This window comes from Cucumis melo, chromosome 1 (assembly GCF_025177605.1).
Source record: "Cucumis melo cultivar AY chromosome 1, USDA_Cmelo_AY_1.0, whole genome shotgun sequence".
NCBI lineage: Eukaryota > Viridiplantae > Streptophyta > Magnoliopsida > Cucurbitales > Cucurbitaceae > Cucumis > Cucumis melo.
The window spans coordinates 30,424,458-30,448,623 of NC_066857.1; the positions used below are offsets into that span (position 1 = coordinate 30,424,458).

The 24,166-nt window shown below is 34.6% G+C and overlaps 1 protein-coding gene across 1 annotated transcript; it reads left to right on the forward strand.

Annotated features, from left to right (window-relative positions):
• Window positions 1-4,869: 4,869 nt before the first annotated feature.
• On the forward strand, window positions 4,870-9,381 carry LOC103492635 (vicilin Cor a 11.0101-like). Its single transcript, XM_051079952.1, has 6 exons — window positions 4,870-5,558; window positions 6,635-6,807; window positions 7,350-7,430; window positions 7,540-7,815; window positions 7,904-8,216; window positions 9,072-9,381. Exons 1-6 carry the CDS (start codon window positions 5,015-5,017, stop codon window positions 9,224-9,226), a joined length of 1,542 nt encoding a protein of 513 aa, XP_050935909.1. The 5' UTR covers window positions 4,870-5,014; the 3' UTR covers window positions 9,227-9,381.
• Window positions 9,382-24,166: the final 14,785 nt, after the last annotated feature.

Here is a 24,166-nt window from a genome sequence, read left to right on the forward strand (position 1 = left end):
TCTTAATCAAGAAGCTGGTCAATCGGTTAATGAGTATCTAGCTGTGCTTCAACCTATATGGACTCAACTTGATCAAGCTACAATCAGTAAAGATCATCTTCGTCTTATTAAAGTCCTTATGGGACTACGTCCAGAATATGAATTTGTTAGAGCTACCTTATTACACCGCAGTCCCCTGCCCTCATTAGATGCCGATATCCAAGAAATATTATTTGAAGAAAGACGTCTTGGCATCAATCTCTCTAAACATTCTGATGTTGTACTTATTCACCACCTGGAGCATCAAGCACATTTTGTAAAAATTGTAAGCTCACTGGTCATAAATTTATTAATTGTCCTAAAATAGAATGCAGGTACTGCCATAAGTCAGGTTACATCCTGGATAATTGTCCCATAAAACCACCTCGACCTCGCAACTATTCTACAAGAGCAAAGAACTTTACTAAACCTAATAACTTCTCTGCTGCTACGGTTGCTCCGGATAATTCCACCACCCCCCAGTTTCAGATAAGCGATCTTCAAAGTTTACTAAATCAGTTGATTTCATCACCTTCCTCTGCACTTGCCGTCTCACCAGGTAATCAATGGCTTCTTGACTCTGGCTGTTGCAATCATATGACATCTAATTACTCTCTTATGAACACTCCTAGTCCTACTAAATCTTTACCTCCCATTTATGCTGCTGACGGCAATTGTATGAATATCACTCACATGGGCACCATCAATACCCCTAGTTTGAATCTTCCTCATACTTACTGTGTCCCAAACTTAACCTTTAATCTAGTATCTGTTGGTCAATTATGCGACCTTGGCTTAACTGTCTCTTTTTCTTCTAATGGTTGTCAGGTTCAGGATCCACAGACGGGACAGACGATTGGGACGGGTCGCAAAGTGGGCAGATTGTTTGAGCTTCTATCACTTCAGGTTCCTCCTCCATCCATCTCTGCCCCTGTCACTGACTCTGATACATATCAGTGGCATCTTCGTCTTGGTCATGCTTCTCCAGAAAAATTGCGTCATTTAATCTCCATTAACAATTTAAATAGTATTACCAAATTTGTCTCTTTTAATTGTTTAAATTGCAAACTTGCTAAGCAACCTGCTTTGTCATTTTCTAAATCCACTTCTATTTGTGATAAACCTTTTGATTTAATCCATTCTAACATCTGGGGGCCTGCCCCTACCACCACTGTCCATGGTTATCGTTATTATGTGTTATTCATTGACGATTTCTCTCGATTTACATGGATTTACTTTCTCAAACACCGTTCTGAATTATCGCACTTATATTGAGTTTGCTAATATGATTCGTACCCAATTCTCTTGTCCCATCAAAACCCTTCGCACTGACAATGCCTTGGAGTATAAAGACTCCACTCTTCTATCTTTTCTCTCCCAACAGGGCACTCTTGTTCAGCGCTCCTGCCCTCACACTTCCCAACAAAATGGACGAGCTGAGCGCAAACATCGCCACATTCTTGACTCAGTTCGTGCCCTTCTTCTTTCTGCCTCATGTCCTGAGAAATTTTGGAGTGAAGCAGCTCTTACATCCGTCTATACTATTAATCGTCTTCCTTCCTCCGTCCTTCAAAACATCTCTCCATTCGAAAGACTATATGGTACTCCTCCTAACTATTCCAACCTTAAAGTCTTTGGTTGTGCTTGTTTTGTTCTCCTGCATCCTCATGAACACACTAAACTTGAACCTCGTGCCCGCCTCTGTTGTTTTCTTGGCTATGACACAGAACATAAAGGTTTTCGTTGTTGGGATCCCCTTTCCAACAGACTTCGTATATCTCGCCATGTCACTTTTTTGGGAGCACACTATGTTCTCTCGTTTATCCTCCTTCCACACCTCCTTCTCTAGTCCTCAATCTTTCTTCACTGACACATCTATTGATCTTTTTCCTCTCTCTGAGTCCACTCCTGATAATGAGCTTGCTCAATCTGCACCTACTTCTGCAACCTCGGACCAGTTGTCCATCTCTGATGGGAATCCTGACCCTTCTCCAGACATCCCTCATCGTCGTTCTACTCGGGTAAGGGAACCTCCTAGTCATCTCCAAGATTATCACTGTTTCTCTAATATTGTTTCTCTTATTGAACCTACCTCTTATCAAGAGGCTAGTACTGACCCTTTATGGCAGAAAGCGATGAATGACGAATTACAGGCTCTTGAAAAAACGCACACTTGAGACTATGTTGACTTACCTCCTGGTAAAAGACCCATTGGCTGCAAGTGGATCTACAAAATCAAGACTCACTCTGATGGTACTATTGAGCGTTATAAGGCTCGTCTTGTAGCAAAAGGGTATTCCCAAGAATTTGGTATTGACTATGAAGAAACATTTGCTCCTGTGGCTCGGATGACATTTGTACGTAGTTTACTAGCTGTTGCTGCTGCCAAGCAGTGGCCTCTTCTTCAAATGGATGTCAAAAATTCTTTCCTTAATGGGACTCTTTCTGAAGAAGTGTATATGAAGCCACCTCCTGGTACTTCTTCTCCTCCTCACAAGGTGTGTCTTTTGCGTCGCGCACTATATGGTCTCAAACAGGCTCCACGAGCTTGGTTTGCCACGTTTAGCTCTACCATCACTCAACTTGGCTTTACTTCCAGTCCTCATGATACTGCACTCTTTACTCGTCACACACCCCAGGGTATTGTTCTTCTTCTTCTCTATGTTGATGACATGATTATCACTGGTAATGATCCACAGGCCATATCCGATCTCCAACACTACCTTGGTCAACATTTTGAAATGAAAGACCTTGGGTCTCTCAACTACTTTCTTGGTCTTGAAGTCTCTCGGCGCTCGGACGGGTATCTATTGTCCCAAGCTAAATATGCCTCTGATCTTTTAGCCCGCTCAGGAATTACTGACTCTAACACAGCTTCAACGCTGTTAGATCCCAACGTTCATTTAACCCCTTATGATGGTGTTCCTCTTGAAGATGTCAGTCTGTATCGGCAACTCGTTGGCAGTCTCATCTATCTAACAGTGACTCGCCCAGACATTGCATATGCTGTTCACATTGTTAGCCAATTTATGGCTGATCCTCGAACCATCCACTTTACTGCCGTACTTCGTATCCTTCGCTATGTCAAGGGAACCTTGGGACATGGACTTCAGTTTTCTTCTCAATCCTCTCTTGTATTATCTGGCTATTCCGATGCAGATTGGGCTGGGGATCCCACTGATCGGTGTTCTACAACCGGTTACTGCTTCTACTTAGGCGATTCTCTCATTTCTTGGTGTAGTAAGAAACAAAGTGTTGTCTCTCGTTCTAGTACTGAATCAGAATATCGTGCTCTTGCTAATGCTACCGCCGAACTTTTATGGCTTTGTTGGCTTCTTGCTGATATGGGTGTTCTCCAGTAGGGTCCCACTCTCCTTCATTGTGACAATCGTAGTGCCATCCAAATTGCCCACAATGATGTTTTCCATGAGCGTACAAAGCACATCGAAAATGATTGTCACTTCATCCGTCATCATCTCTTGAGCCACACACTTCTTCTACAACCTGTCTCCACCACTAAGCAACCAGCCGATATCTTCACCAAAGCCTTACCATCTACTCGCTTCAATCAGATACGTATCAAACTCAAGCTGACAGCTACTCTACCACCTTAAGTTTGAGGGAGGGTATTAATGTATATTAAGAAATTTGAAGATATTATTTTATTTTGTATTATCTTGTATTATTTGTTGCCTTTTTCATTTCATTCAACCTTGTATTTATACCCTCTTTTCCTTCATTTCATTCAACTTTGTATTTATACCCTCTTTTCCTTGATGTAAATACACAAGCAATATTCATTCAAATAAAATCACAAATATGAACAAAAGTTACTAACTATTTGGAAAAAAAAAATAAAATACAACTACGTGGGCATTTTTTATGTGAATAATTATTTAAATTTAATTAATACTTAACGACGAGGTGTGTATTGTTTTGTTATTTGTCATTACTATTTAATTAAACATAAAGTGGGAAACCTTTAAAGTTGGTTAATTTTCTTTGCCTTTTTGATTAAGACACTTCATTCATGCCTCTTCAATAATTTGTAAACATTTGAACCATAAATTGTTAACATTTGTGGGAAATAAATAGATAGTATTGTAAGAAAAGATGTTTGTTTTTCCAAATTCCATGTAAAAAAAAAATGATGATTCCATTGTAATGTAAAGAGTTGTATCGTTTGATATGTAATTGTTATTTAAAGTTCATTGTTGTTTTCATTTTCTCCTTCTTTTTTTTTTACCAAATTTAAAGTTGATTGATTTATGGTAAATGCTGATATTTAAAATTTCTTACAATCCATTGGCCTTTGGAGGTTTAGAAAGGGTTGATTGATTAATAGGTACGACAATAGACACAAAAGAGTTCAAATGAAAGTTGGTATTTAGCAATACTTGCATTTTGCTCTATCAACTCTTAAAATCTTTTTGTATTATGAATTTTTTAGATAAATACCTTCCCAAATCTATTTTTTAAAAGTTTTAGATTCAAAGGATTCAATAGAAACAAAATGCACAAAATTTAAAATGTATTTTTTCGATAAACAGTGTTAGATATTATATTAGATTTATCTTTTTTTAAGTCCCTGAAAAAATGCTTTAAATATTGTATTAAATTTATGTTAGAACGAAATTAGATTAAGGTTTAGATAATTGATTAAAAAAGAAAGAAGGGGAAAATTTTTTTAAGTCCCTGAAAAAATGCTTTAAATATTGTATTAAATTTATGTTAGAACGAAATTAGGTTAAGGTTTAGATAATTGATTAAAAAAGAAAGAAGGGGAAAATATTTTTAAGTCCCTGAAAAAATGCTTTAAATATTGTATTAAATTTATGTTAGAACGAAATTAGGTTAAGGTTTAGATAATTGATTAAAAAAGAAATAAGGGGAAAATCTGTGTGTGTCTCATCCATGGAGAAAATTCGAAATGTGATTACGGAGCTTTAAAGTTTGTCCATTAAGGGACACGTAAAGAGGACAGCAGTCTTCACGCATGAGGCTGCAGATCCCTTCATATAATCTCCATTTTCCATTTATCCACTTCTCTCTTCATCAACAACAAAGCACAATGGCTTTCAAAATCAAAATCAACCTCAACCTCCATCTTCTTCTCCTCTTTCTCATTACTGCCCTCTGTCTCGCTCTGGCTTCCAAAGATCCTGAGCTGAAGCAGTGCAAGCATCAGTGCAAAGTCCAACGGCAGTTCGACGAACAGCAGAAACGAGATTGCGAGAGGAGTTGCGATGAGTATTATAAGATGAAGAAGGAAAAAGGAAGGAATTATGAAAGCGAAGAAGAGGAGGAGGAGGAGGAGGAGGAGGAGGAGGAGGAGAATCCGTATGTGTTTGATGATGAACATTTCGTAGGTAAGGTTGAAACAGGGGAAGGGAAAATTAAGGTTCTTCAGAAATTCACTCAACGATCCCAACTTCTTCGAGGAATTGAGAATTTTAGAGTTTCGATTGTGGAGGCTAATCCTTCCACTTTCGTTGTTCCTACTCATTTCGATGCTGAAATCATTATGTTTGTTGCTCAAGGTAATGCAGTTTTCATTCTCTCTCTTTTTAACTTTCTCAAAAAGATGTTTCGATGGAATTATTATTGATTTCTAGAACAATTAATAAAAAAATTAATTAGCAAATAAATATTTTTAATTTTTTTCAAGCAAATAAACATTTATTTGTCATTCATATTAGTGATTTATTGATATCTTGATGTTTATTTTTTTGGATTTTTTTCCGATATAGCGAAAATATCTCATGGAAACATGATCCATACGTTGGTAGAAATTTAATTTTATGGTTATAGAAATGATTTACTTTTTTTATCTAATTTACCCTTTTTCATATATTGATAAAAATACATCCACATGTCTAATTCAATAGAATGCTGCCATCTGGCATTTTGAAAAAAATTCAATTAATATTTGTTTTCCGGTTACTTATTTTTTTTTTTTATATGAATAGGGTAGAGGTGGTAGATATATGTTTTGGTTCTTTAATTTATAATGTATGAATATGAGAAATGGCACGAGCTTAACTCAGTCTGGATCACACCTACGGGTTCTGTGGTTCAAATCCTCCTAGTCCATTTCTTTTATTAAAAAAAAAAAAAGTGAAATGGGTTTGTAGTTGGGTATTTTAGACATGTACATTTAAAATATATTTTCATTCATAATTTCAGTTGGGTATTGATTAAAAATAACACAATAATAACTACGTACACCTCAAATTTTTTTTTTTTTTTGCAAAATGCCCCTATCATTATTTATTTCTTAAAATAAACACAAAATATGATTATTTATATCATTTTGGTTATACGTACACACACACAATAGTAACTATGATATATCTCTAAAATGGAGTGCAATTACTTTTTGGCTTTAAAGAGAGAGTCCATTTAAGTTTTAGAAATTATGGGAGTAAAAACAATCTAACTATTAATTTGAATGTAACATTTAGAAATTTGTTATCTATAAAAATATCCGTCTTTCTATTGATATCACCATAGACATATATCCGTAGTTTTGAAATCTAGAATATTTTAATCCTTCATAAGATGTTTGTGAAAATGACATTTGGGAACTTTGTGTGTTGGTTATGATTGGTTGAAGGACGAGGTACAATAACAGTGATCAAGGAAAAGAGAGGAAGCTTTGATTTGAAATGTGGAGATGTGTTCAGAATTCCATCTGGAGCTCCCTTTTATTTCATAAACAAGGACGAACATCAGAAGCTCAAGATTGTCAAGCTTCTCCAATCCACATCTGTTCCTGGACACTTTCAGGCAAACCCCTCAAACTTCTCCCTGTTTTTCTTTCTAAAGTTGTGATATTACATGTTGCAAATTAAAGTCGTTTCCAAACTACTCTTTGGGACAAGTCTGGAGTTAGGAAGCTTGTGTTTTGGTGTAGAACTATAAGATGGAATTACTTGATAAATGTGTGATAAAGAAAGAGGGGAAGATGGAGCTATCTGATAAAAGTGAAAAAGTAGAGAATGAGATAAAGATACATTTACTCAATAAATGTTAGAAGTTGGGCTAAACGGCCCTTCGAGTATAAGTCTGTTAGAATGTTTGATGAAAGTTGATACTTGAATGAGTGTGATAGTGGCATGGAACTGTTCATGCTCTGCCTCTAGGTCTTAATTTCTGTACTACTAACCGTTGTAGTTCTAATTATCATCCAACGTTAGTGACATGAGTATAAGAACACTTTCGAAACCAAAACGATATAAGGTCTAGAGTAATAGATTTACTTCACTATGCCTTTTCAATTTGGTCCTTTTATTTTGTTGAACTTATCTGAGAATGAATATTTCAAACAGACTTTCCAGCCAGCTGGTGGTGAAAACCCAGAATCATTCTACACAGCATTCAGCTGGGACTTGCTTGAAGCAGCCTTCAAGGTTATAAAAAAGTCCTTACCAAACTGCTTAAACAGTGTGTTCGGTTATATATATGTGTGTGTGCTTATTTTTCCTTGTTTTCCTACATACTTTCTTGCCTGTTAAACAGATTCCTAGAGATAAGTTGGAGAGATTTTTCAAACAACAAAGACCAGGGACCATAATCAAGGCTTCTAGAGAACAGATCCGATCGCTTAGTCAACATGAAGAAATCATCCCCAAGATCTGGCCCTTCTCAGAAGGTGAAACTGAGCGTCCTTTCAATCTGCTCAAGCAACATCCATGGCAGTCAAATAAGTTCGGTCGTCTCTTTGAAGCCTATCCTGATGAATTCAGCCAGCTTCGGGATCTTGGTGTCGCAATCGCCTTTGCCAACATTACCAAAGTATAATTTACTTCTACTTCATAAGGTGACTGTATGTATGAAACTCATTTGTCAGTTGCTTATTAATTTTGTTGTGTGTTATTTGAAGGGTTCAATGATGACTCCTCACTATAACTCCAAATCCATGAAGATAGCTGTGGTGCTGGATGGCGAAGGGGGTTTCCAAATGGCATGTCCACATCTTTCATCATCTTCTGGGAGAAGTGGTCGGTGGTCAGAGCGGGAGGAAGGGCGGAAAGGCGAGAGGACTTACCAGAAGATTAGAGGGAGGCTGAGCCGTGGGGTGGTGTTCGTGGTTCCGGCAGGTCATCCTTTTTCAGTCTTTGCCTCACCTAATCACAGCCTTCAGATTGTTTGCTTTGAAGTCAATGCCTATGGCAACACCAAGTATTTTCTAGCAGGTATAAAATCAATCTGATCAACATGCTTTTAACATCGAAAACATCCTTAGATGTTCGCAATGTAATAGGATTGTCGGATCATTAAATTTGACTTCCTACTCAACGGCCATGAAGTCGAGTTTTCTTTCCCACTTTGCACTCAAGGGCAAACTCCTTTGAGTTCAAGAAAATTCTTGCACACCTCCGCTTGTTTATTGTGTGATAGAGTTCTGGTTTTGGTGGTTTTGGGTTGTTTGGTCTTCATGTAGTCTAGATAGCCTAGGAATAGGAAAGTCTATCCAAGAAGGAAGTTGAGGATTACTCTACAGGGGAAAGCCTACCATAAACAAGTCCATAAACAAGTCCAATTAGAGTTTCAGTGGTTTTATTACATTATCGGAAGTTTTTGGATCATTATTGCTCGATTGGTGGGTCTTGTAGTCGAGTCCTTTTCCTCTCCTTATAGTCAAGAGCTATTCCCTTTCTGCTCGAGAAAACCTTTGCACACCTTCGTTTGTAGACACGTGTGTAATAGAGCTTTCCGATCACTAAGATCGGCTTTTATCCTTTGCTTTACAAGTGAGTCTTTCACCCAAAGTTTTCTTTCCTCTTTTCTCTCGAGGGCAATCTCCTTCTGGCTCGAGAAAATCTTTGCACAACCTATCGCGCACTCCTAAATCTGAATTCAAATTAATTTATAGACTAAATAGAAGAGACTAAATAGAAGTGTGGGTGTTTGAGCTCATATCAAGCTCAACTCAATATCTTATTTGCTTTCTTTAACCCTAAGCAGTCGAACTCTTTCGAAGTCTTTGCTAAGCTGGTTTTCACCAATTTCATTCATTCCTAAACTCTTGAACTATCTTCTAACAACAGGAAAAGAGAACATAGTGAACAAGATGGAGAGTATTGCAAGGGAGTTGGGATTCAACACGCCAGGAAGAGAAGTTGAAAGAATGTTCAAGCAGCAAGAGGAGGAGTTTTTCTTCCCTGGACCAAACCAACAAGAACATGAATGGGCATCAGCATGAACTGAAGATGTACTTAAAGAGAACCCACCAAAGACATGTGGACATAGAAATGTAAAAGAAGGTATGTAAAAACACTTAAACTAGTTATAGTCTTAGGCTGCAGCTACTCCTTTTGTACAGGCTTTTGCATAAATAAAGTGAGCTTCTTTCTGCTATTGTTCATGAGTTTCGAGAAGTTGTCATTTTGTTCTCAAAAGGTCGATCCAATAAAATATTAATAGGCAAAAAAAGGAGGAGACGACAGAAACAAAAGTAAAAGAAGAAGAAGAAAAAAACACATCCAGAGTTTTAATATGTTAGTTCATTTCTATTACGAGATTGATTGAAACACAGAGTTATATACATATTAACATAATATGGAATGTTCCATAATAATTTGAAATGATTTTGAAATATACTTTTCATCATTAAATCAACTTAAAGTGTATAAAATTTGGTACATAAATGATTCTTTTAGGTTCACTGTCTTGAATACTTTTATTCAGATTAAGGGTTCCATTGGATGGTCTAAGAATACATTTTTTTTTCATAAAAAATATATACATTTTGAAATTTTATTAATTTTATAAAAAATATATACATTTTGAATTTTTTTCGAATAAAAAGACATACACATTTTGGTAAGATAGAGTTGGATATCTTAGAGTTAATTTGATGTTATTTTAAATTTATTAATTTTTCAGTAAATTTAAAATTATTTAAAATTATTTAAAATTATTTGTATAATTTTATTTTTATAAAAATTCATCAACAACACTATAATATCAACTAAATAAAGGTGCAATCGAACGATTATATTCTTCATTGTCTATGAAATATTAATGTCTTCATCTCGTCTCTATATTTAAACGTGTTTTTATATATATTAAAAAATATTTTAAATAATAAATATTTTAAATATTATTTTAAATATAGGATATATTAAAAATATTAATTTAAATATAGGAAAAACGTATCGAAAAATGTTGGAAGTATTTAAAAAAAAACAAAAGCAAATATAAAAAATAGATATTTGAAAGATATCCTTTATTAAATATTAAATAAATATTATAAATATTTATTCTAAAATTAGGTTGTATATATTATCTCTAAGATGATTTATAAATTATTTCAAACAGATATTAAACACCTCTTTTGTTGAAGTGTTCTTTGTTTAAAAGAATATATTTAAAATTAAAAGAGAAAATTTATTTAAAAGAGAAGATAATCAATAATTGATTCTCCTATATTCAGGGAATCATTCCAACTATCTCCAAGAATAAAACATATTCTTTAGGGATCTTATTAGAAGATACAAGTCTGGTTATATATGATTTTCGAAGAGTGTTGAAAGGTGTGCGAGAATAGAGAAAAAAGAGTTGGTGTTGATATGAAGAAGTAACTTTCGATTTATCATTGAAGCGGCTGCGACTGTAACGAAAGGTAGTTTAATTTTCATGACTTCTGGAGCAACATGACTACCTAAAGTAGAGTTCTGCGGATGAGTAATATACAGTGGATGGTTTGATTAATAACAAAATTACTCATACACTTAGGGAGAGTCTGACCATCAGACGCTGTTGACGGAAGTCTTCTTTATTCCAGGGGAGCCTGGAGTCTGATGTTAATACACATGTCATATAGTTATAGTATTGAGAAGTGTCATATAGTTATAGTATTGAGAAGTATACATGAGTTATGTTGATGTTTTGATGTTTATGATGACTATTAATAAAATTGCTCATCTGAGCTGTGTGCAGCTCCCCGACGTAGGCAATATCGACCGAATTAGGTTAACAAAGTCTCATGTGTTATTCTCTTCTGATGTCTCACTAGTTATTACAAACATTATTAACTGCAGTCGTAACTGAAAGGTCCTTTATGGAATTAGAGGCTATTTAAGTTTATTGTTTTGAAGGGTCACACTTTTGAAATTGAGTGTTTGTGGAAAATCAAATTCATTTTAGTTTTAAGTACTCAAGCTTGAAAAGTTCACATTTGAATTAACTGTTTAGGGTTTATTGTAATATTAAGTTTATTTCATCTTCATATTTTTTAATTCAATTTTCTTTTTGTCTAAATTACATTTTACGTTTTCATGTTTGTTTAGTTTCTAATTCATCATTCCTAACATTTTTTAGGTTTTTGGTAGTTTTGATTAGATCTCAGTCTTCTAAATACCTTTGATCACTTTTTCTTATGAAAACATTTTTACCATTATAAATGTTACAAACATTTTGACCGTTATGATTGTTATGATCGTTATTGATTGTTACACTATTTATTACGTTGAACCATTATTGTTTGCTCCCCTATATATACCGCGGATGTCTTTCTCACTTTAATCTCTCTTCTCACTTTTTACCTTATGTTCTCTCCCTCCTCTTTTTCCTCTCACTTTTTTACCTTGTGTTTTATTCCCCTATTTTTGTTTCTGTTTAATTTTCTTTTCGACCAATGAAGTATCTAGCAAGTGTTGGTATACCAATTAGAGGTTGTTTTATCTTGAAAACGATAAGACATTCCATATTTGTTTGCACATTCGACTGCGAAACATTTTAAAGAAAGTGAGATTTATGACTCATACATTTTGTTGACATAACTTCTGTTTTGTAGGTTTTTTTTATCGCTTAGCTCTATCAAAGTGTACGATTTTTCTTTTATAATATTCAAACGTTGTATCTTTCTTGAGTTCTTTTTTACATTTTGAGTAGCTGCATGTGCAATTGTCATATGGCCATTTATAGTCATTGTTGTCTTACTTTTCCTGTACAATATCCAAATGTTACAACTACAATGGTTGAGGTTATAGACCGTTATTGTCTATCGACATATATAATTTATTTATTTTTTATAATAAGAAACCCCAAATCACAAAGAGCCAACAATATTGACATGCTATCTTATCTTATTATATGTGTGTGTGATTGTTTTCAATTTTTCTTTATTTGTCTTTGACATGAATAGCGCAAATGTTATCATGTCTATGGATGGTAAGATTATTGAATTTAATGATTTATTAATTTCATTTGTTAATGATTTAGGTTTTTAATATTAGATTTATAAATACTACTTTTATATATATATATATATATATATATATATATAGTCGTTTTATGGGGGAGTATTTTTAAATATAGTGCTTTTTGAAATTTTTGTCAAAAATAGGGTAGCTTTTGAAACGAGGGGAGTCGTGTATTCGGTACACGACTTTCACTAATCCACGTCAACCTATTTTGATCACTTTGTTGATCAATTTGACCATGTAGATAAAAGAAGTCGTGTACTAAGTACAAGACTTCTATAATAAAAAAGGAAATTTGTGATTTAAATACGTAATCTAAACAATCATAAATAGAAATTTACAGAAATTTTAGTCAAAATTACAAGATTTGAAGTCATAATTGATTTTAAATCCATTGATTTTGTTTTACATCCAAACATGAAAATTCACTTAAAATCGCAATCATTTATTCATTATTTTTTCTTCCCATTTGACACATTTAATACGATATAATATGATGAAATTTGGTAATTTTGCATAAAATTTGGTAATTTAAGACATTTAATGCATGTTTTATTGTAGGGGTCTTTCTAAAAATATAAAAAAAGGCAAAATATTTATATTGAATCAATTCCAAAAACGGAAAAAGCCTAGAAGCTCACCGTGTAAGATACCGAAAATGCTCCGTCAACCACGCCGTCAATAACGCGCACGTAATATATTTGCGATCGTCTAGATATGACTACAATTTATACACGATCGCTTAGATATGATTCAATATATACGCGATCGTTTAGATATGATTCAATATATACGCCATCGTTTAGATATGGCTATAATTTATACGCGATCGTTTAGATATGGTTCAATATATACGTGATCGTTTAGATATGACTATAATTTATACGCGATTGTTTAGATATGGTTATAATTTATACGCGATTGTTTAGATATGACTATAATTTATACGCGATCGTTTAGATATGATTACAAGACGACCGTTTAGATATGGTTATAATTTATACGCGATATGGCTACAAAGTGATCGTTTAGATATGACTACAATTTATCTTTTTAATTCCATTGTTTAATTTTGTTACACGATCGTTTAGATTTAGGGACCCAAATCTAAATGATTTTTTTTTTAAAATTTGGTACACGATTTTTTTTAAGTCTTTTGTATATGATTGTTTACTTTTTTTACACGATCGTTTACATTTGGCTACTCCAATTCAAATGATTTTTTTCAAGATTTTTTATACACGATCTTTTATTTTTTTTACACGATCGTTTACTTTTTAAATGATCATTTACATTTGGCTACTTCAATCTAAATGATTTTTTTTTCAAGATTCTTTATACACAATCTTTTATTTTTTTACATGATCGTTTACATTTGACTACTCCAATCTAAATGATTTTTTTTTTCAAGATTCTTTGTCTTATACACAGTTGTTTAGATTTGGTTATCCAAATGTAAACGCATAAAAAAAAAAGAAAAGAAGAAAGACGATGGAAAAATTAAACGATGTAAAAAAGAATCAGAAAAGAAGAATTTGTAAATATTAAACGATGTAAAAACGAATAAAAAATGAAGAAAGACAGTTGAAAGAAATCACAAAATCAGAAAAGAAGAAATATGATGGAAAGAAATCGCTGTGAAAAAAAGAAGAAATACGATGGAAAGATTTAACGACGTAGAAAAAAAATTGAAAAATAAGAAAGATGATGAAAAGAAATCGTAGAATAAAAGAAGAGGAAAAGAAGAAAGACGATGAAAGAAATTGAAGCGGAAGGCGATGAAAGAAATTGAAGAGGAAGGCGATGAAAGAAATCGCACAGAAATTGCGAGGAAGAGAAAGACAAACCTGGAATATTTTAAAAATTGCTACCTTTATGGACTTTGTTACACGGCCGTAAATAGTTTGGTATTTTGTTACATTTATGTAAGTTTCCCTTATTTTAATTTGATTTAATACATATTTAACACATTTTTTATTTTAACACATTAAATTTGACAATTTTGTAGGTTTTTTTCCTTAGTGCTAAGGACTTTTTTTTTTCTTTCCAGTTATTTTTCAGGGATCTTTTCAATAATATAACAAAGTGATAAATTATTTACACTTTATAGAACAATTTTAGAAACGAAAAAAGTCTATTGACTCACAATGCGAAATACCAAAAATATCCTAATAAACGCACAATAAGCGCGCTCCGATTAATTTGAATAAACGACTATTAGATGCCATCGTGTAGAATAATATACAATTGATACATGATTTTGTAAATTACCAAATATATAAACGATAAAAAATAAACGCTAAACAATAACAAAAGACTTTATATACAAACGATCATGTAAATTATCTTTAATGATTATCTCATATGTGCGTCTGATCATGTATGAAAATATAAACGATAAAAAACAATCATCATACACGATTCTGTACATTACCATATGTATAAACGATAAGGTAATAAACAGTAAAATATGACGAAAAAGTTTAGATATAGACGATCATGTAGAGTACCTTTAACGATTGTATATATACGTATAAACCATCATTTAGAGAAACTCCAATAACTCGTAATTACAAAAATACCATCAAAATGAAGGGTCTATAAAAAGGTGAAGGAACTTGCTCAAACTTTTTCGTCCATCATCTTCCTCGTCAATCATTTATATTTTGGTAACTACTTCAATAGAACTGTTGCGATTGGTGATCTGACTTGCATACAAAGAGGTTTGAATCTATATTCATTTCGATCTATCTATATCTATCACACATACAAAGACGTCTGTTTCTATACTCATTTTATATATTTCATCGAATAATTTATATTGGTTTTCTTTTTTACAAAAAGATGGTGAGCAAGAAGCAACAAACATCATGTAGCAAATCAATAAAGTGTAAAGCAAAGACAAAAGAAAAAAAATTAAGAAAGAAAAAGAAATAAAGGCAACAAACTAGAATGTGAATATCTATCTGTATAACATTGTATATTTGTGTATCTTTTTCTGTGTAGTGCTCTCACTATAAGAGACAGGGAGACTCCCGACGCACAATGACGTTGGAAGGAGCTATAAAAACGTCGGGATATCTTTTTTCGACGTCGTTTACTACGTCGGGACGCACGTTGGGAGAAACGCATCGAGAGACGAATTCCCGACGCATGACCAACACGACGCCGAAAATACCTCTCCCAACGTCTCTTATCTCGATGCTTGTTATTGCATCGGGAATTCCATATCTCGACGTTCTCTTATTCGACATTAAACGCACGTCAGGAGAACTATCCCCGACGTGTCATGTACATCCTATTCCCGACGTGTCATGTACATCCTATTTCCGACGTTATGTTGCATCGGGAATTCCTTTTTATATGTAATTTTTTTAAATATGTAATTTTAATTTTTTTTCTAAAAAAATTTGTTTAAACAAGTTTACGAAATACAAACACAAATTCAAAAAGAAAAAAAAATTGATATTCGTAATATTCATAATTTAAAAAACATAATAGCGTTAATAATAATAAAAAATCTAGTATTCATAGTACAAAAAGTGTAAACAAAGCCATACATCTCCTAGCGAGGCTAGTACGAGCCATTTTACATCGCGGGTTCTACAATGATACAAAAGTATCTAAGTTTAGTACATATATCCATAGCAACACTGTATACTATCATTGCAAAAACTTAAGAATAATGGGAACATGTATACATACTGCAAAGCTAAGGATCATGTGGTGGTTCTGTTGTGCTCGATTCATGTCATGTATCCGCTTTTGCATTTGTTTCATTTATGAAGTTAACTTTTGGTAATTTTTATCTTGCAATTCAATCCGTTCCAAAAGTTGATCAAGTTTAGCTTGTATTTGAATCTCTCTTTTTGTGGCCGACTGAGAACATGATGTCGTGGAACTGCTCGCACTCGTCGTCTTACGGGCCTTCGGCTTGGGGTCCCCAACCAAGGCCTTTTGAGTAGCCTGTTCGTCTACCCAACACTTGATCGCATATCTCATCCCCAGAGAGTGGTTGACTACTCTATGGGGTAGGGTGGGACTAGAGTTCTAGCATTTGATTCTGCAACAAATTTAAAAACTAAATTAGGTAATGCAAAAATATCTAATGAAAGAGGATAATTAATAAAGACATAAGTGTTGGTTCGATAACTTACATACGCATCCTCTGCAGCCTACGACATGAATGTCCCGGCTCGAACGTGTGTTTATCGAAATAACTCCACACGGTCGATCAACTCCCCTTTTTTCCCAGTGAGCTCGTGCTATCGTTGTAGAAACGACTTTGACCCGCTGCTATGATTGTAAGGCTGCTTCTGTCTAGCAGCCTTGTTCGTCCGTGATTGCTCTTGCATGAAAACAATAATATTGTTTATTTCTTATACATATTAAAAGTTGAAATCATAATTAAGCATGACAAATACCTGAAATGCACGACTCATGTAGTGGTCATGGAGGAAGTGTCAATCCTCATGACGTCCAACCAATACGTTTGGTGGGTTGGCACGAGCTTCCTTGAAGTGTCTATGACAGTCGCCCCAAAACTCTTTAAAGGTGGTGAGCATCTGGTGCTCAACAAACCTATTTATTGCTTGATCATTGAAATCAAGCACAAAAAACCGCTACACATTACAAAAATAACATATTAGATTGGTTAACTTAGATATATTTCAAATGAAATCATAAATATGTAGTGGACTTAATTACTTGAAGGTTGCCCTTGACGACCTCAATGTATTCTCTGTCAATGTCCGCCCACTTAAGATAGCATACGAAAAATGTCTTTTGCACGCACACGCCTATTGCCTGGCTAAAGCGAATGGCGTACGGGAAAATAGGCATCTCCGCTCCAGGGGCGATCATCATCGGAATGCATCCATAGACAACAACATGGCACTCCAACTCTAAGAGTCGAGACTGCACACGTCTCCTAGGAGTCTGAGTCGCAGGTGGTTGAGAAGACGACCCTGCTCAATAAATTATAATAGCATATAATGTTAGAGCAAAAAAAAAGAAATAATCCTAAGTTAAAATGAAGGAATTTATTAGACGCACCCGCATTGTCGCCCACAGACGACGACCCTCCCGCAAGGTTATCTAAATCGTCCTCAAACTCGAGGAACATAACATCCGTCTCTAGAAAATTATTACGTGCGTATGGCATAATGCCTGTGGAAAAACAAACATTCAATAAGTAAATACGAACACATAACTAAAATCAAATATATAAAAATACATAAATATGTGGGTACGTGGGTTGTCACTATAATTCATCGTTGTCACTTGCATGTGATAAGTGTTCATCCACATCGTCGATGAAGCCGTCAGTGACATGACACACAATCAGTCTTTCAACGATGGTGGGATCAATGTTAGTCTTGCACAGAGTGTCATCCTCGATGTAGTCATCCACTCAGTGGCTTATAACGACTTCTAGTACATTAATGTCGTCGTTCTCAACATCCTCTACTTCTTTCACGTTTCATATACGCTTATTTTGGACGACTTGCACAATTTTTCAATTTCTACCTTTTTTTTGGTCATCTACGTAAAAAACTTGATGTGCTTGAGTCGCAAAAATTGTAGGTTCCTCCGCATACCAAAAATGCGATATGTTGACAGATTTGTACCTTAGTTTAACATGTTTTCTTTGACTTTTGTTTAGGTCGATGTCATACCACCGACACTTAAATAGCCATACATTTCTTTCCAAAGGATATTGTACATGTAACACTTCATCTAGAACACCGTAGAAATTAATGTCGCCACTTCCACTATTTTGAATAGTACGTCGGAAATCAAGTTCAGACGTGTAAAATCTCAGACCACTCACAATTCATCCATTGTAACAACGAACATCAAATGATGGTCCCATCGCAAGTGAGAAAAAATCGTCAGATAGATTTGCAGACTCACGCAATTCTAACACCTGAAATAAATATCACAACGATTATAAACATCTCACATGCTTTAATACGTTAGTGCTTATATGTCACACTAAAACTTGATATATACCTGTACTCGAAACCATTCAGGGAATGCCCATTCATGTCTTTTATACAAATCCATAGAATTTTGAGCATGTCGACGTATTAGCCTCAAATGTTTCCTAACGGGGATGAGGATGAGTTTAATTTCTGTAAGAACAATGTATAACAAATATTTAAGAATTACGAAGATGAGGAATGCTTACTTGCGATACTCTGATATTTCGTCTACATTGTTCAATATGTACTAATGGAAGAGTCGTTTCTCTTCCTATGATATAGCACGAAAACTTGATGCACCTAAGAGTCATACTTTCTGCTTGAAAATTTCAAAGTCACCAATTACCTCGTCCACTACAATGGTATCAGCATTTTTTTCATCTCTTGTGAATCGAGTTTCTATACCACTTAGGTAACGCGAACAAAAGGTGCTTGATTCATTCATGACATACGCTTCTGCAATTGACCCTGCAAGACGTGCTTTGTTTTTAACATACTGTTTTAACGTGCGTAGACTTCTTTCAATCGGATACATCCAACTGTAACAAACTAGACCAGTAAGCTTCATTTCATATGGTAAGTGAACGACTAAGTGTACCATAATGCTAAAAAAGGCAGGTGGAAATATCCTTTCCAACTTACAAAGTATGATTATGATATCTGCTTTCAATTTGTCCAAATCACTTACTCTTACCGTTCTAGCACACAAGTCACGAAAAAAATTACATCATTCGGTAATAGCAGTGTACATGTTTTTCGGTAAGTATGCTCAAATACCAATAGATAGCAGTCGATGTAATAAAACATCACAATCATGCATTTTGAGTCCTGATATTTTTCCCTCTTTTTCATGCACACATCTCGATATATTGGAAACAAATCCATCGGGAAACTTAACTCATTTCAGGAACTTTTAAAACTCAACTCGTTCACTGCTAGTCAACGTGTAGCTCGCGTGTGACTTCATTAATCGGTTACCAACTTCTACAAGGTGTAAATCCTTTGTTATCTTCAGATCTTGTAGGTCCAATCGAGCATTCTTGGTATCCTTAGTTTTTTCTTCGATGTTCAACAACGTACCAACCAAATTGTCACAAACATTCTTCTCAATGTGCATTACGTCAAGTTTGTGACATAACTGTAGTCTCGATCAGTAAGGAAGTTCGGAAAAAATACTTCTCTTCATCCAATTAAGAGCTCCTTTTCTTTTCTTATCCTGTATTGAAGGTTGTTTACTCATAACTAGAAACTCCAACTGATCTAGTTGTTCTAATATTTCATGTCCATTCATCACCACTAGAGGAGTCCTACGCTCAACCTTTCCATCGTGTTGCCTACTTCTACGCCATACGTGGTTATCTGAAAAATAGCGTCAATGTTCCATGAAAGATATTCTACCTCGTATCCCGAAGGACGATCTATCACCCATGCATATAAGACATGCCTGATACCCTTTATACTCTACCCTGATAGGTCACCATACACCGAGAAGTCATTAATCGTCCATAACAAGGCTGCATATAACTGAAAGAACTGACCTATAAGAGAGTCATACGTACGAACCCCAAAAGTTCATAACTCTTTCAATTCCTCAATCAATGGTTGGAGATACACATCAATTTTCTCACTAGAAGATCTAAGACCGGGTATGAGCAGTGACATGAAGAAATTTGTCTTTTTCATGCATTTCCATGGTGGTAAATTATAAGGAAGTAACACAACAAGCCACATACTGTACGAGGTACTCATTTGACCAAATGAGTTAAATCCATCTGAAGCCAAGCCCAAATGCACGTTCCGTGGATCAGAAGAAAAATCAGGATATTCAGAATCAAAGTGCTTCCACCCCTGTACATCAGTTGGATGTCGCAACACATCATTTGTTTCAACACATTTATCTCTATGCCATCTCATGTAAGCAGACCCTTCCTACGATACAAACAAGTGCTGTAATCTCGGTACCAAAGGAAAGTGGCACAATACCTTATTCGAATTTTTTCTTCTCTATTATGATTAACCTTGTAACTAGCCTCGCCACATGTAGGATAATGTTGCAAATCAGCAAACTCTTTTCAATACAATACACAGTCATGCGTGCACACGTGAATAGTCTCGTATCCCAAGCCCAAGTCACGAAGTTTTCGTTTTGCTTCATAAAATTAACTAGGGATAGTAGTTTTACGCATTGGAAATGCTACTCTTAAGAGTTCTAACAACATGTCTAACGAGTTGTTACTCCAACCATTTAGAACCTTCACATGCATAAACTTAACCAAAAAATTCGACGACGAAAATTCAGAACAATCGAGTTACAACTCATTACGTGCTTCATTCAATAAGTCCTGAAATATGTTTGTTCTATCTTCATTTATATCTACCCTAACATTCATCGATATTTCACTAAGCTTGCATTTGAAATAATCAAAGTCAAAGAAATCATTTTGTTCTAAGCCTACATTTTGCACTAAGCTTGTATTTGCATCGCCCCATTCTAGGTTGTTCTAAGTTTTACTCAAAGTCGAGTTTTACGGTTGGATCTTCTTGAGGATTGTTAGGCCTTAAAGTAGTTTCTTCAAAGTTTATTTCTCTCCTCTCTCTTGTTAATCTTTGTTCTATTAATCCTATGACTTTAAAGGTTTCTATGTTATTCTATGTTACTTAGTGAAGAAGACATGCATAAAAAAGAAAGAAGAGTAAAGATCATTGCATATACTATAAGCAAGAATAGAAAAAGAGAGCATGCAAAGTAATTTCCCAATTCAACCCGGATCAATGACCAAGTGTTTCTTTCCTCTTCGTGTGATGCTTGAAGACCTTCCAAACTTTGATTAGCTACCGATGTAGGACTTTCCAACTAGGAGTGGATGGAAATGATAGAGGAAAGTAAGATAATGTTAGATGGAAAAGTTTTATTCCTGTCATATTTTTGTCATAGAAAGATGTAGTTGATCACAAGCTTAAAGTTTGAAGCCTCAATGCCATAATCAAAGTCAAAAAAATAATTTTATTCTAATTTTACATTTTGCTCTAAACTTGCATTTGCATCGCCCCATTCTAGTTCGGTTTAAGTTTTGCTCAAAGTAAGGTTTTAACGTTTGATCTTCTTGAGAATTTTTTGGCCCTAAAGTAGTTTCTGCTAAGTTTCTTTCTCTCCTCTCTCTTCTTAATCTTTGTTCTATTAGTCCTATACCTTCAAAGGTTTCTATGTTATTTAGTGGAGAAGTCATGCATCAGAAAGAAAGAAAAGTAAAGATCATGCATATATTATAACCAAGAAAAGGAAAAGAGAGCATGCAAAGTAATTGTCCAATTCAACCCGGATCAATGACCAATGGTTTCTTTCCTCTTCGTGTAATGCTTGAAGACCTTCCAAGCTTTGGTTAACTACTATTAGAGGACCTTTCAAGCTAGGAGTGGATGGAAAAGAAAGAGGAAAGCAAGAAATATTAGATGGTAAAGTTTTATTCTTTGCATATTTTTGCCTTAGAAAGGTGTAGTTAATAACAAGCTTAGAGACTGAAGCCTCAGTCCAATAATCAAAGTCAAAGAAATCATTTTGTTCGAAGCTTACCTTTTGCTCTAAGCTTGCATTGGCATCGCCTCATTCAAGGTTGTTCTAAGTTTTGCTCAAAGTAGGATTTTACGGTTTGATCTTCTTGAAGATTGTTTGGCCCTAAAGTAGTTTCTACTAAGTTTCCTTCTCTTCTCTCTCTTCTTAATCTTTGTTCTATTAATCCTATGTCTTCAAAGGTTTCTATGTTATTCGATGTTATATAGAAGAGAAGATATGCATCAAAAAGCAAGAAGAGTAAAGATCATGCATATATTATAAGCAAGAAAAGGAAAAGAGAGCGTGCAAAGTAATTTCCCAATTCAACCCGGATCATTGACCAATGGGTTCTTTCCTCTTTGTGTGATGCTTAAAGACCTTCCAAGCTTATGCTAACTACCGATGGAGGACCTTCCAAGCTAGGAGTGGATGGAAAAGAAAGACGAAATCAAGAAATGTTAGATAGAAAAGTTTTATACCTTGCATATTTTTGCCTTAGAAAGGTTGTAGTTGTTAACAAGCTTAAAGTCTAAAGCCTCAATGCAATAATCAAAGTCAAATAAATAATTTTGTTCTAAGATTACCTTTTGCTCTAAGCTTGCATTTGCATCACCCCATTCTAGGTTGTTCTAAGTTTTTTTCGAAATAGGGTTTTAAGGTTGGATCTTTTACAGAATTTTTTTGGCCCTAAAGTAGTTTCTTCTAAGTTTCTTTCTCTCTATTCTCTTCTTAATCTTTGTTATATGAATCCTATGTTTTCAAAGGTTTCTATGATATTCTATGTTATTTAAAGAAGAAGACATGCATCAAAAAGCAAGAAGAGTAAAGATCATGCATATACTATAGGCAAGAAGAGGTAAAGATCATGCATATACTATAAGCAAGAAGAGGTAAAGAGAGCATGCAAAGAAATTTCCCAAAGGACATGAATCACAAACACGAGTTTCGTGCTCAAGGGTTTGGTAATCATGCTTTTCTAAGCAAGAAAGCAAAGTAGACATGATATTTATTCTAAGAATAGAGCATTTAAAAGTTTTTAGAATATGGGCATTTTTAACGAAATGAAAATTTTGCGAAGGACATGGAACATGCAAGACTACAAGTCCGCCACCAAGTTAAAAATTTGTTTTATCCTCAAGGCACTCAATTCAAGATTCTAAGGCTAAAAAAGAAAGAGGATGGACACAAAAAACCTCCCCTCGTAATCTAGTTCTCCATGAAAGCTTGCTTGCAAAGGTTCCAAGTTTTGTTATAATTCATTTCCCTTTGTTCCTACAAAAAGAAAACAAAAATTTCTATCAAATTTTATTAAAGAAGTTGAACAAAAAACTTAGAAAAAATGTGCAGAATTTAAAGAAAGTAGTAAAATTTTGCATTGTTTAAGATCGGTTGTACAATCGTACTCTCCCTAATTCAAAAACCGAATCAATGACCAACAGTTTCTTTCCTCTACGTGTGAATCTTGAAGACCTTCCAAGCTTTGGTTAACTACCAATGAAAGACCTTCTCAGCTAGAACTGAAGGAAAAAGGAGGAAAGCAAGCAATGTTAGATGAAAAAGTTTTATTTCTTGCATATTTTTGCATTAGAAAGATGTAGTTGATAACGAGCTTAAAGTTTGAAGCCTCAATGCAATAATCAAAGTAAAAGTAATCATTTTTTCCTAAGCTTACTATTGAAAGCAATTAACAACAACCCGAGACTTACGTGAAAACCTGAGAATCGGGAAAAAACCACGATACTTTAGTTTTTATTATTTTTCTTATGAACAAATACAATAGGTACAAAGGGAGAGAATAAATAGAGTACATAGGAGTAAGAAAGGAAAAAATCTAGGAAATATTTAGGAAATAAAATCTTACATATTATTCTTTCCAAAAATACTCTAAGGGCAAAGCCCTACTAATTCTAACACTCCCCCTCAAGTTGGGACGTAAATATCGATGAGTCCCAACTTTCTAACGCAAAGGTCGAAGTGTGGTCTGAGAAGCCCCTTGGTAAGAACATCAGCAAGCTGTTGGCTTGAAGGAATGTACGGAATGCATATGCTTCCACTGTCAAGTCTATCTTTGATGAAATGTCGATCAATCTCAACATGTTTAGTTCTATCATGTTGAACTGGGTTGTTAGCAATACTAATAGCGACTTTATTATCACAAAAAACCTTCAATGGTGTCTCACATTCTTGATGAAGATCTGACAAGACTTTCTGAAGCCAAATTTTCTCACATATTCCCAGAGTCATAGCTCAGTATTCAGCCTCAGCACTGCTCCTAGCCACAACACTTTGCTTCTTACTCTTCCATGTTACAAGATTGCCCCAAACAAAGGTACAATAACCGGAGGTAGACTTTTTATCAATAACAGATCCTTCCCAATCTGAGTCAGTATATGCCTCAA